At 39.6% G+C, this 12078-nt stretch overlaps 1 protein-coding gene across 2 annotated transcripts in view; it reads right to left on the bottom strand.

The window, feature by feature from the left end:
- Positions 1-573: 573 nt before the first annotated feature.
- The window catches only part of DMC1 (DNA meiotic recombinase 1), a 46452-nt gene continuing 34947 nt past the window's right edge, over positions 574-12078 (bottom strand). For both annotated transcript variants that reach the window (XM_044226522.1, XM_044226523.1), the window contains 2 exons: positions 9263-9379; positions 574-853 (listed from right to left, as the gene is read on the bottom strand). In XM_044226522.1, the coding sequence (XP_044082457.1) occupies positions 784-853; positions 9263-9379 (187 nt within the window). In that variant the 3' untranslated portion in view covers positions 574-783. The remainder of the gene's footprint in view (positions 854-9262; positions 9380-12078) is intronic.

Here is a 12078-nt window from a genome sequence, read left to right as displayed (position 1 = left end):
CCCAATATTCTTTTACACCTTTCTGAATTTAGTGTTCAGAAATTTTACATGTAAATTAACCTTAGTATTTTTTAAAAAATATTTTGAATTCTCTACCCTGAGCTTAAAATATAAAACTCATGCTATACTGATTACCCCAAACTGTAAAGTTCCTAGTTAGCTTCCTCTTTTATCCCCCATAAAATATGTCTGTATCAGAAATATTCTTTTTCAAAGTAATTTTAACTCGTCAAAAAGTCAAATGGATTAAAACTTAATTTAATTTAATACTTCTTTTCCATTGCTATAGAGGTAAATGTACAGTTTGATGTTGTAAATTTAAAAAAAGCTTTTTTGTGTGTTCTGTAAACATTCCTTCCTTAACTCGCTCCCTCCTTTGGAAGTGTGTCCACCTCTGTAAGTGTTCAAGGGAAAATGGTGGGAGAATGGGGCATGTCTGAGCTTGTAGATTTTCTGTCTGTTTAGTGGCTGACTTTGGACAGCTAAAGTGATGGGATCGGGTACCCCTTCCCAACTAGTTTTCCATAGCTTTATTCATATATACACATGTAGGAATATATATATGTGTACATATATATATTCCTGAATTGACATACAATGTATAGGGATTATACATCAGGGACTTTTAGGATAAATATAAGATTTAAATTTCTTTTGTTGACTTTCCTCTAATAGCATGTGAAAAAAAACAAACTCTTACTTCAAGTTCTGAAATTTCAGACCGCTTTTCCATTTCTTCAGCTCCTAATAAGCACTAAGAAGCAATTTGCATCAATTTGCCACCTACTCCTTGGCATCCCCAATTCCTCCAGCAGTTATTGCGAAGGTGGCTTCATTTTCAGGCATCTCAGGGCTAACAGAATACAAGGGAACAGAAGTTTATAAAAAGCTCTATTTCTATAAATACCATATTCATGTCACAGGCATCACACCCCTCTATCAGTCTGAGTCTCCAGAGACATTTCAGAGTTGCTACAGCTAAATGTGGACTACAGAATTTACCTACAAGTATTACCAAGCCTCACAAACACTTATTGAACAGCTTCCATTTTTAAGGTTCCGAATGTCAAGAGAAATGACCCCAAATCTGGAAATAGGCAGACGGAATAACTGGGTTTTCTTTCGGTATATTCTGAGGCACAGTGTGGCAGGGCCTGGGTCAAAAGGGGGGCGCACATTTCTGTGACTAGACCAATGCAGGGCAAAATTGTGAAAGACTTTGAAGTGAACTAAAAGGTTGCCACGTACTTTCAGTGGAAAATAGGTTGCCTAGCACATCCTTCCAGGTGCCCCTATTTTGTAAGGACTCTGCCTTTTGTTGTCTTTGAGCTACTTGACAACTCTGCAAGTTGTAGGTAACCATGAATAATACAAATTATTCTTGTCCATAGAAATATGAATTGTATGAGAAGGAATGCAATTGATTCTTGTCCTATGGATATTGATCTGTTTTTGGTCAATTTCGAATCCACTTAGCATTCCTTATTTGGCTCCATATGTGTATTAATTTGATTTTTTCTTTGATCTGGTTATAAAAATCTTATTAGTTCCTGCCTTAATTAATGAATTAAATAAAATATTTGACATTTTATATTTGTATGTGATTATATGATCTCTTAGATTTTACCTTTTACTTTTTTCTACAACACCGTAGGAATAGAGGTTAATTTGTGGAAAACTGACAGCAATGCGGGCAATTCCTGTCTGTGGGTGTTGCAGATGATTCCAGTCTATAGCACTGGAAATGAATTTCACTGTGTAGAGAAGCAACTGATTTCCCTCCAGTAAAGAAAACAACTTCAAATGTTACAATTGATTGCCTTGTAAGATATTAACCAGTTTTTCATCTATTTGCAAATTTATTTCTGCATTCCTCTGATTGAGAACACAAATCTCTATCAAATTATCCTTTGAATAAGATTCTTCATTTCTTGAGTTGAATTAATGTTTTGACACACTTTTATTTTGTATTTATTTCCAAGAAAGTCATTTTTCAACTTCTGAAAATCATACATTAGAAGGTACTAGATCCTACAGATTTCACAAAAATGGGACAGAGTCCCTACTATCAAGAAGTCTAACAGGTGGGACGCCTGGGTGGCGCAGTTGGTTGGACGACTGCCTTCGGCTCAGGGCGTGATCCTGGAGTCCCGGGATCGAGTCCCACATCGGGCTCCCAGCTCCATGGGGAGTCTGCTTCGCTCTCTGACCTTCTCCTCGCTCATGCTCTCTCTCACTGTCTCTCTCTCTCAAATAAATAAATAAAATCTTTAAAAAAAAAAAAAGAAGTCTAACAGGTGAACTATGTATGACGTATGACAAATATGCAAAGTAAGATAAATTTCATAAAGTCAATATATATGTTACAGAACTCTAAAGAAAGGTTGATTATACCAGTGAGGTTGATTAGGAAAGGACTCGTAGATAATATAAAGCCTCATAGAGGCTTTTTGAGGCAGAAATGGGGGTGTTCAAGGCAGAGGGAATAGTATAAACAAAAACAGAGAACTAGATACTTGTTTAATAGGTAAGAAAGAAGAAGGGGGCATTTGTGTGGCTCAGTTGGTTGAGCATCTGCCTGCTTCTCCCTCTCCCTCTGCAACCCCCATGCTTGTGTGCTCTCTCTCTCTTTCAAAGAAATAAATAAAATCTAAAAACAAAACAAAAGAAAAAAGGATAAGAAGTTAGGTTTAGGTATGTTGTGTTTGAAGTACCGGTGTGATAGTCCTGCAGAGGAGTTCTGTAAGCAGTTGGAAACAAATATCTAAAACTTAAGTAAACTAAACAAGAAATAAATATTTGAAAATCACTGATCCTGAGAGAAAGAGCCTACTGCTACTTTATGTTATTATTACATTCAGGTTATGGTGACTGTTAATAACATTAATAGCTTTCATTTATTAAGTATTTACTAATTTACTACATGTTGGTCTTCTTTATGATTTTATATTAACTTTATGAGAACTCTTGGGTATGCATTATTATCCCCATTTTATAGATGAGAAAAATCATGGTTCAGAGAGAAGTAATTTTCCCAAAGTCACAGTGGCTGGTAAAGGAAGGTGCCAGTTTGGAGACTAATTATTTGACTCCAAAGCTCAATGTTCTTCTTCTTCTTTTTTTAAAGATTTTATGTATTTATTTTGTCAGAGAGAGAGAGAGCATAAACAGCGGGAGGGACAGGCAGACAGAGAAGCAGGCTTACAGCTGAGCAAGGAGCCTGATGTGGGACTTGATCCCAGAACCCTGGGACCCTGGCCTGAGCCAAAGGCAAACAGCAAACACTTAACCAACTGACAACCCAAGGGTCCCAAAGCTCATGTTCTTAACCACCAGACTTTACTGCCTCTCAAGGCTGGCTTTTGTTTTTTGGTTTTGTTTTGTTTTGTTAGAGGGGTGGAGATTAGGCACTGTATTCTGAGCCCACTATTGGTTAGGTTACTTCCCTTAGGAAATAGTAGGGGGGCCTCCCCTGAGGATAGCAAATGGGCTATAAATAAGGCCGGTCTTGCTAAACTAAAACTAGAGCTGGGTAAGAAGGCCCGAGGAGAATCAGATCCCAGAGATAGAGGGAGAAGCAGGGTCTCTGCTGAGCAGGGAGCCCAACTCGGGGCTTGATCCCAAAACCCTGGCCTGGGATCATGACCCGAGCCAAAGGCAGCCACTTAACCCATTGAGCTAGCCAGATACCCTGAGTTGTTTTTAATGTCCACCAATCTCAAATATGCTAAATGGAATAAAATATTTTTTTTTCTTCACTCAAGAATTTTAAAGAGAGCAGGGCACCTGGGTGGCTCATTCAGTTAAGCGACTGCTTTTGGCTCAGGTCATGATCCCAGGGTCCTGGGATTAAGCACTGCATAGACTCCCTGCTCAGCAGAGACCCTGCTTCTCCCTCTGCCTCTGCCTCCTGCTCCTCCTGCTTGTGCTCTCTCTCTCTGTCAAATAAACAAATAAAATATTTTTTTAAGTTTTTTAAAAAATATTTTATTTATTATTTATTTGACAGAGATCACAAGTAGGCAGAGAGGCAGGCAGGGAGAGAGGAGGAAGCAGGCTTCCTGCTGAGCAGAGAACCCGATGTGGGGCTCGATCCCAGGACACCAGGATCATGACCTGAGCTGAAGGCAGAGGCTTTAACCCACTGAGCCACCTAGGCACCCCAAAAAAAGTTTTAAAGAGAGAAAAATGCATACTGGGGTCCAGCTATATTTACTTATGGAAGCTATAAACTATAGTGACACTTTAGGGAAAGAGCTTAGTCTGTTTTTGTAGTCACTCCTATATATCTGGGAATTCTTCTGATAGCCCTTTTCTGCTCTATTCCTCGAGAATTCTGTGTTTTCTTTGAATGAGAACTGTCTTTCCCTTACATCTGTGTAAGTTAGTAGTTGAAGGCATGGGAGTAGCAGTAGCAGATGCTATGACTGTCCAAAATAGAGCATCTTTAACAAACTAAGAAATAGTGTAATGATTAAAAGTGTTGATCCTAGATTCAGACAGTACAGATTCTAATCTTGGCTCCATCTTTTATTGATTGTGTGATTTGGGCAAGGCCATTCATGCGCTCACTAAGAAAGTATTTATTGGGCACCTGCTAAATCTTTGTTGTAGGTACTTGAAATCTAGAAGTGAAAAAAACAGACAAAGATTCCTGTCCTTGTGGAACTTATATCTGGGGAGAAGAAGAATCAGATAATAAATAATGAACATAATATATTATGTAATATATTTGAAGATGGTCAGTGTTATGGGAAAGATAAAAACAGAGCTGGGTGAGGAACAATAGAAGTGTGGAAACTGGGAGGAGTTGCGATTTTAAATAGGGGATCTAGACAGGTGTGGTGGAGAAGGTACTATTTGATCAAAGATTGGAGGGGCGGAGAATGATAACCAGAATGAAAGCTGCGTGGGGAAAGATGATTCTAGGCAAGTACAAAGCCCCTAAGGTAGAACTGCGCCTGGCACATTTATAGAACATCATCCGGCCACTGAGGTCGCAGTGCTGTGAGAGAGGGAGAGCAGGGACAAGGACAGGGACATCCTTTACGGAGACTAAGTAAACCATTACAGAGACTTGAGCTTTTATTCGGAGTTAAGATGGGGAGCGACTGGAGAGTTCTAAGCAGAGGACAGATATTATCTGACTCAATTTTATAAGGGATCACTCTGGCTTCTGTGTTTAAAATAGACTGTAAAGGGACAGTGGCTACCTAGCTGCTTGAGCCCTTGATTTGCTCATGTGGAAAACAGGGATAATGACCTCCACCTCTTAGAGTTGTTGTCATAAACAATGAAACATATATAAAATTATATTACATATAATTACAGATATGATTTATATAAATTATAGAAAATTATAAATTTTATATTTTATATAAAATTATAAAATATATTATGTATAATTATATATTTTCTAAATATATACATATATATGTATACAAATAAAGTACTTGGTGGAAGGCCTAGTATGCAGCAGCCACTCAATATGTATTAGCTATCATTAAGCTAATAGCTTAATGCACCATCATAGCTAATAGCACCATCATCTTCTCAACTAAAAAGTTTTCTCTGGAGTCAAGAATTCTTTGCAGGAAATTTTTTTTTTAAGATTTTATTTATTTATTTGACAGAGAGAGATCACAAATAGGCAGAGAGGCAGGCAGAGAGAGAGGAGGAAGCAGGCTCCCTGCTGAGCAGAGAGCCCGATGTGGGACTTGATCCGAGGACCTGAGCTGAAGGCAGCGGCTTAACCCACTGAGCCACCCAGGCACCCTCTTTGCAGGAAATCTTAAGGAACCAGAAAGAAGGGAGGACATGCTGCACAGCAAACTAAATTTTGATACTTTTTGCTCTGACTAGTTTTGCTGTTTTAATTCAAATTTTTGGAAATTTGAATTTCTAACCTCTACAATCCTTTAATTATCCTTTACTGAGTTTGCAGAATGCTCGTATTCTCTCAAAACTAAGAACTGTAATGAGAGACTATGGACTCTGAAAAACAATCTGAGGGGTTTGAAGTGGCGGGGGGGGGTGGGAGGTTGGGGTACCAGGTGGTGGGTATTATAGAGGGCACAGCTTGCATGGAGCACTGGGTGTGGTGAAAAAATAATGAATACTGTTTTTCTGAAAATAAATAAATTGAAAAAAAATAAAATTGAAAAAAACAAAAACAAATACAAATACAAAAACAGAAAAAAAGAAATATGCATTTAAAATTGGTTGATATTAGGTTATTGCAGATAGTACATTCATTATGTTGCACTGCACTAAATTTTTTTCTCAAATTAGCTAATTGTGTATATCAATTTTTAAATTTTAACACATTTTCTTTCTGGAATTTAATAAGGATTTTTTGAAACATGCATAACCTCATGATATGTGATAATTGCCTAAAATAAAGCCAACAACGGAAAAAAAAAACCAAACAACTAAGAACTGTAGGAGTTACTTGGTCCTGCAAATATGGAGGGTTTGATAAAATATGCGAATGACTGCACATGTAGATGGTGTTCATTTGTTAATTCGACCAATAGTTACTGAGTTCCTACTATGTGCCAAGTACCATGTTAGTGCTGGGGACATTTGTGAATCAGACTCAGTCCCTGCTGTGAGGGAGATTTACATGGAATCAGCTGATGCAATTCAGAGTGAAAACTGTTTAGGAGAGTATTTTATTCATTTATTTATTTATTTATTTCCGAGAGACAGAGGGAGAGTGTACATGAGTTGAGGGGAGGGGCAGAGGGAGAGGGACAGGGAAAGCAGAGTCTCTGCTGAGCAGGAAGCCTGACTCCAGGCTGAGCCCGAGCTCCGTCTCCCCACCCAGAAGTCATGACCTGAGCAGAAACCAAGAGTCAGATGCTTAACCAACTGAGCCACACAGGCACTCCTAGGAAACTTCTAAGCACAGCAATCTAAGATACAGACCAAGAAATTGTAGTAAAAAGATGGAACAATCTTACTACCTATTGAATTCAACAAAGCATATTCATAGGAAATTTCTAGAGATTTCTGAAATCCATAAAATACAGCATTTGTATATTATAGCCTACAGAGATAGGTCACAAAAAAGCAAAATGGTCTAAATAACAGTCAGATGAGAGAACTGATTATTTAATATTTATTCAGTGACAGCCCATAATAAGTACTGCGATTCATAGCAAATACCAGATTAAGAGCTCATGTGATTTCTTTTTGGTTGATTTTTCCTCCATAGTATAGTTCTCACAAATCTTTGCCTTGTTGATCAGGGTTGGCTAATCAGCCAATCACAAATATTGTACATCTATCATGTGTCAGGTACTGGGAGTACAGCAGTGAGCAAGAGAATTGGGTTCCTGTACTCTGGGTATTTGGGGTCTAGCATGGATGGCATGCATTATATAAATCATTGCCAGCGGAATATAAGCTCTATGAGGGCCTTGTCTTTTTCTTTTAGTCATTGCTCTATTCCTAGAAACTAGAACAGCTGGTGTATAGTACATCTCTTGTAAAAATTTCCTTTTTTTTTTTTTAAAGATTTTATTTATTTATTTGACAGAGAGAAATCACAAGTAGATGGAGAGGCAGGCAGAGAGAGAGAGAGGGAAGCAGGCTCCCTGCTGAGCAGAGAGCCCGATGCGGGACTTGATCCCAGGACCCTGAGATCATGACCTGAGCCGAAGGCAGCAGCTTAACCCACTGAGCCACCCAGGCGCCCCTCTTGTAAAAATTTCTTGTTTATAATTCTTTTTTTTTTTAAGATTATTTATTTATTTATTTGACAGAGAAAGATTACAAGTAGGCAGAGAGGCAGGCAGAGAAAGAGAGGAGGAAGCAGGCTCCCTGCCGAGCAGAGAGCCCGATGCGGGACTCGATCCCAGGACCCTGAGATCATGACCTGAGCCGAAGGCAGCGGCTTAACCCACTGAGCCACCCAGGCGCCCCTATAATTCTTTTTTTAAAAAAATTTTACTTATTTACTTGACAGAGAGGTAGAGCACACAAGTAGGCAGAGCAGTGGGCAGAGGGAAAAGGAGAAGCAGGGTCTCTGCTGAGCAGGGGGGGCTGGAACCCAATGTGGGGCTGGATTCCAGCACCCTGGGATCATGACCCAGGCCAAAAGCAGCTGCTTAACCCACTGAGCCACCCAAGAGCCCCATGTTTATAATACTTTTTTTTTTAAAGATTGCATTTATTCTTTTGACAGACAGAGATCACAGGTAGGCAGAGAGGCAGGCAGAGAGAGAGGAGGAAGCAGGCTCCCTGCTGAGCAGAGAGCCCGATGTGGGGCTTGATCTCAGGACCCTGGGATCATGACTTGAGCCAAAGGCAGAGGCTTTAATCCACTGAGCCACCCAGGCGCCCCCTTGTTTATAATTCTTAATTAAATAAGTAAAATATCATGAAAGAATATAAATTACAATATAGTGTAGCTTAGACCGGAGGGTTAGGGACAAGTTCCCTGTGGAAGTGATGTTTAAATTGAAACCTATAAAACAAAACAAAACAAAACTCCCAAAAAACAAATCTGGCAGAGGAAAGGAGAAGAATATTTCTCTGTCATACTCTGTACTTTCCCTGCACTGAACAAACCTCAGTTGGAATCATTCTCTGGCTATCTAGCTTCACCATAAGCTTTGGAAGGTCAGGAACCAAGTCTATTCATCAACAGAATCCCTTAATCCCTAGAACCTAGTCTGTAGTAGGGACTTCCCAATGGAGTGAATACTTTTTTTTTTTAAGGTTTTATTTATTTATCTCAGAGAGAGAGAGCACAGGAGTGGAGAGGATCAAAGGGAGAAGCAGACTCCCTGCTGAGCAGGGAGCCGGATAGGGGACTCGATCCCATGACTCCAGGATCATGACCTAAGCCTAATGCAGTTGCTTAACCAACTGAGCCACCCAGGCAACCCAGAGTAAATACTTTTTGAGAAGGAAATTCAAACATGTAGGATCTGCCAGTGGTATAATTAAAGCCTCTCATGGAGCTCATGGGTGGCTCAGTGGGTTAAGGCTCTGACTTTAGCTCAGGTCATGATCTCAGGGTCTGGGATCAGATCTGGGATCGGGTTTGGGATTGAGACCTGCACTGGGCTCTCTGCTCAGCAGGGAGTCTGCTTCCCCCTCTCTCTCTGCCTGCCTCACTGCCTACTTGTGATCTCTCTCTCTGTCAAATAAATAAATAAAATCTTTAAAAAAAATTAAAGCTTCTGAGGAGAGGCAATTCTATTTAATGCCATATGCCCAAGAATCTGATTAAAAATAAGAAAATATTTACCTGTCATAAATCTTTGCAATTCTCAGTTCTCCTCTTCCTTTTCTCAAGCTTATTCTTGTTGTTGAAGCATGAGCCAGGATGTGTCCCCCGATGGGTTTTTTGGGGTCTGCCTGAAAACTAAAATAATAAAACACTTTTTCAGGTTTCATCATAGGGACTATATACAGTAAAATCTGCAATTATAAGGCAACTTTTCTCCAGATCACAGCAGGAGATGGGGTAGGTGTGTGTTCTAAGGAAGCAGGGGCTCATTCATTAACTATGAAGTGGGGTATGGTTTGGAGCTGTCATATATCCCCTTGCCATCCCATTCAGGCTCCTGATGTAAAGTTCACAATTTGATTGCTTTTTTTTTTTTTAAGATTTTATTTATTTATTTGACAGAGAGAAATCACAAGTAGTCGGAGAGGCAGACAGAGAGAGAGAGAGAGGGAAGCAGGCTCCCTGCTGAGCAGAGAGCCCGATGCGGGACTCGATCCCAGGACCCTGAGATCATGACCTGAGCCGAAGGCAGTGGCTTAACCCACTGAGCCACCCAGGCGCCCTGATTGCTTTTTTAAAAGGAAAAAAACACAAACACTATGTTATTCACTGTCTTAGGATAATTCTTGGGGGTAAGCAATTTTTCTTCTTTACAAAATACCAAGACCGAATTTATTTATTCATTCATTCATTTATCAGAAATCTTTACTAATGGCCTACTATATGCCAAACACAATTTTAGTCTAATGAATAAGAAATGCCCAATTATCCCTATGGGGTCATGATACAACTGAGAGCAGACTGAGAACCTCCTTCTTGTTCATTAACTGGATGTTGGAAGCCTTCAAAGCTGCACTCGTTATGAATTTGCAGTGAGAATAATCTTGGAAATGTCTGTCTTTATTGCTGATGCTTAAAGTTTATTCTTCTAAAAGAGGATACAGAAGAGATAAGTTTTGACTATGTGTTAATTTTTAAAATATATTATGATTGCATGAGTTATGACACTCATCTTGAGATATACACATACTAGGGTACTAACACTCACTTGGCAAGAAGTGAAGGGTCCTTAATAGCCCTAATTGTGAACCCTTTAAAAAAAAGCCCAGGTGCTTTAAATCATCAACAAAATGCCAGCAAACCAAATCTGGAAGCATATTAAAGGGATTATACATCATGACCAAGGAGGATTTATTTAAAAAATGCCAAGAGTGGATCAACATAGGAAAATCATCAGTGTAACATACCAGATCAAAAGAATGAAAGGAAAAGATCCCCATATACTCATCCCAGTTGATGCAGAAGAAAACCATCATGGGCTTTGAAATCATCAATAGGGGAACTAAATATAGACTAGCAGGTTATACTTGATCAAAATAAACTGTGACAGAGCCTAATAACTTCAGCTCTGGGAGAATATGGTTACAAGTCAGTTTAAATTCTGCTTGATTCATGAGCCTGCTCAGGATTCTGGTTACTCTAAGCATGAGGCATGGTGTAGTAAGGATGTAGCTGACTAGCAGGAGGTTTAGTAGGTAGCAGGGTGGTGGGGATGAGAGCTTCTTGGTGAATAAGAAGTTCTCTGGTGAAGGAGTCAGCTGATACCAGCAGGAATTTGCTTATAAACTTCTGCTTGTTTAAATGGCTCAGGAGTTAGGACCAGAAGATCCTTGGCTGGGGCTGGATAGGACTGGTTAAAATTCAGTAGGTCCAATGTTGAAATAGACACAGAAAGTTGGTTTTGGAGTGAACTATCATCAAGAAAGTAGTAGCCAGGCCATTGAGAGGGACAGCAGTTAAGAAGTTAGAAGGCTATATACCACATCTTTATCCATTCATCCGTCGATGGACATTTGCCCTCTTTCCATAACTTGGCTATTGTTGATAATGCTGCTATAAACCTCGGGATGCATGAATCCCTTCGAATTAGTGTTTTTGTGTCCATTGGGAAATATGTAATAGCGCCATTTGCAATGATGTGGACGGAGCTAGAGAGTATTATGCTGAGTGAAATAAGTCAGTCAGAGAAAAACAATTACTGGATGACTTCACTCATATGCGGAATTTAAGAAACAAAACCAATGATCATAGCAGAAAAAACGAGAGGCAAACCAAGAAACAGACTCTTAACTATAGAGAACAAACTGATGGTTACCATAGGGGAAAGGTGGGGAATGGCTTAAATAGGTGATGGGGATTAAGGAGGGCACCTGTGATGAGCGCTGGGTGATGCATGGACGTGTTGAATCACTAAATTGTACACCAGAAACTAATATTACACAGAATGTTAATTAAGTGGAATATAAATAAAAAAATTTAAAAAAAAGAAGTCAGAAGGCTAGTTTGCTTTCTGCAGGCAGCTGAAGGGGTAGTAAAACAATAATGTGGGCTGCCTGGGTGGCTCAGTGGGTTAAGCCTCTGCCTTCAGCTCTGGTCATGATCTCAGGGTCCTGGGATTGAGTCCCGCATCAGGCTCTCTGCTAGGCAGGGAGCCTGCTTCCTCCACCCGCCTCTCTGCTTGCCCCTCTGCCTACTTGTGATCTCTCTCTGTCAAATAAATAAAATCTTAAAAAAAAAACAATAATGTGATCTCAGTTGGATGAAATAGCTAAACTTGAGTTGTCTGCGTAATGCTTTCAGATTAACGTCACTCTTAATGGAATGGCTCTAAATTTTCCAGATGATCCTATTCAAGGTCTTAAAAGAATCCTATGGTTCTATACAGATGGGCCCTGATGATATCAAACAGGGCTAGGACTCTGAACTTGCAAATACTATACTTACATTTCCTTAATGCACTTTTCATACTGTGCCTTTAGTGCTATTATTATGCA

Source organism: Neovison vison, chromosome 12, assembly GCF_020171115.1.
Source record: "Neovison vison isolate M4711 chromosome 12, ASM_NN_V1, whole genome shotgun sequence".
NCBI classification, from domain to species: Eukaryota; Metazoa; Chordata; class Mammalia; order Carnivora; family Mustelidae; genus Neogale; species Neogale vison.
The sequence above is the reverse complement of the archived record's forward strand: the minus strand, read 5'-3'. Positions and strand labels throughout refer to the sequence as shown.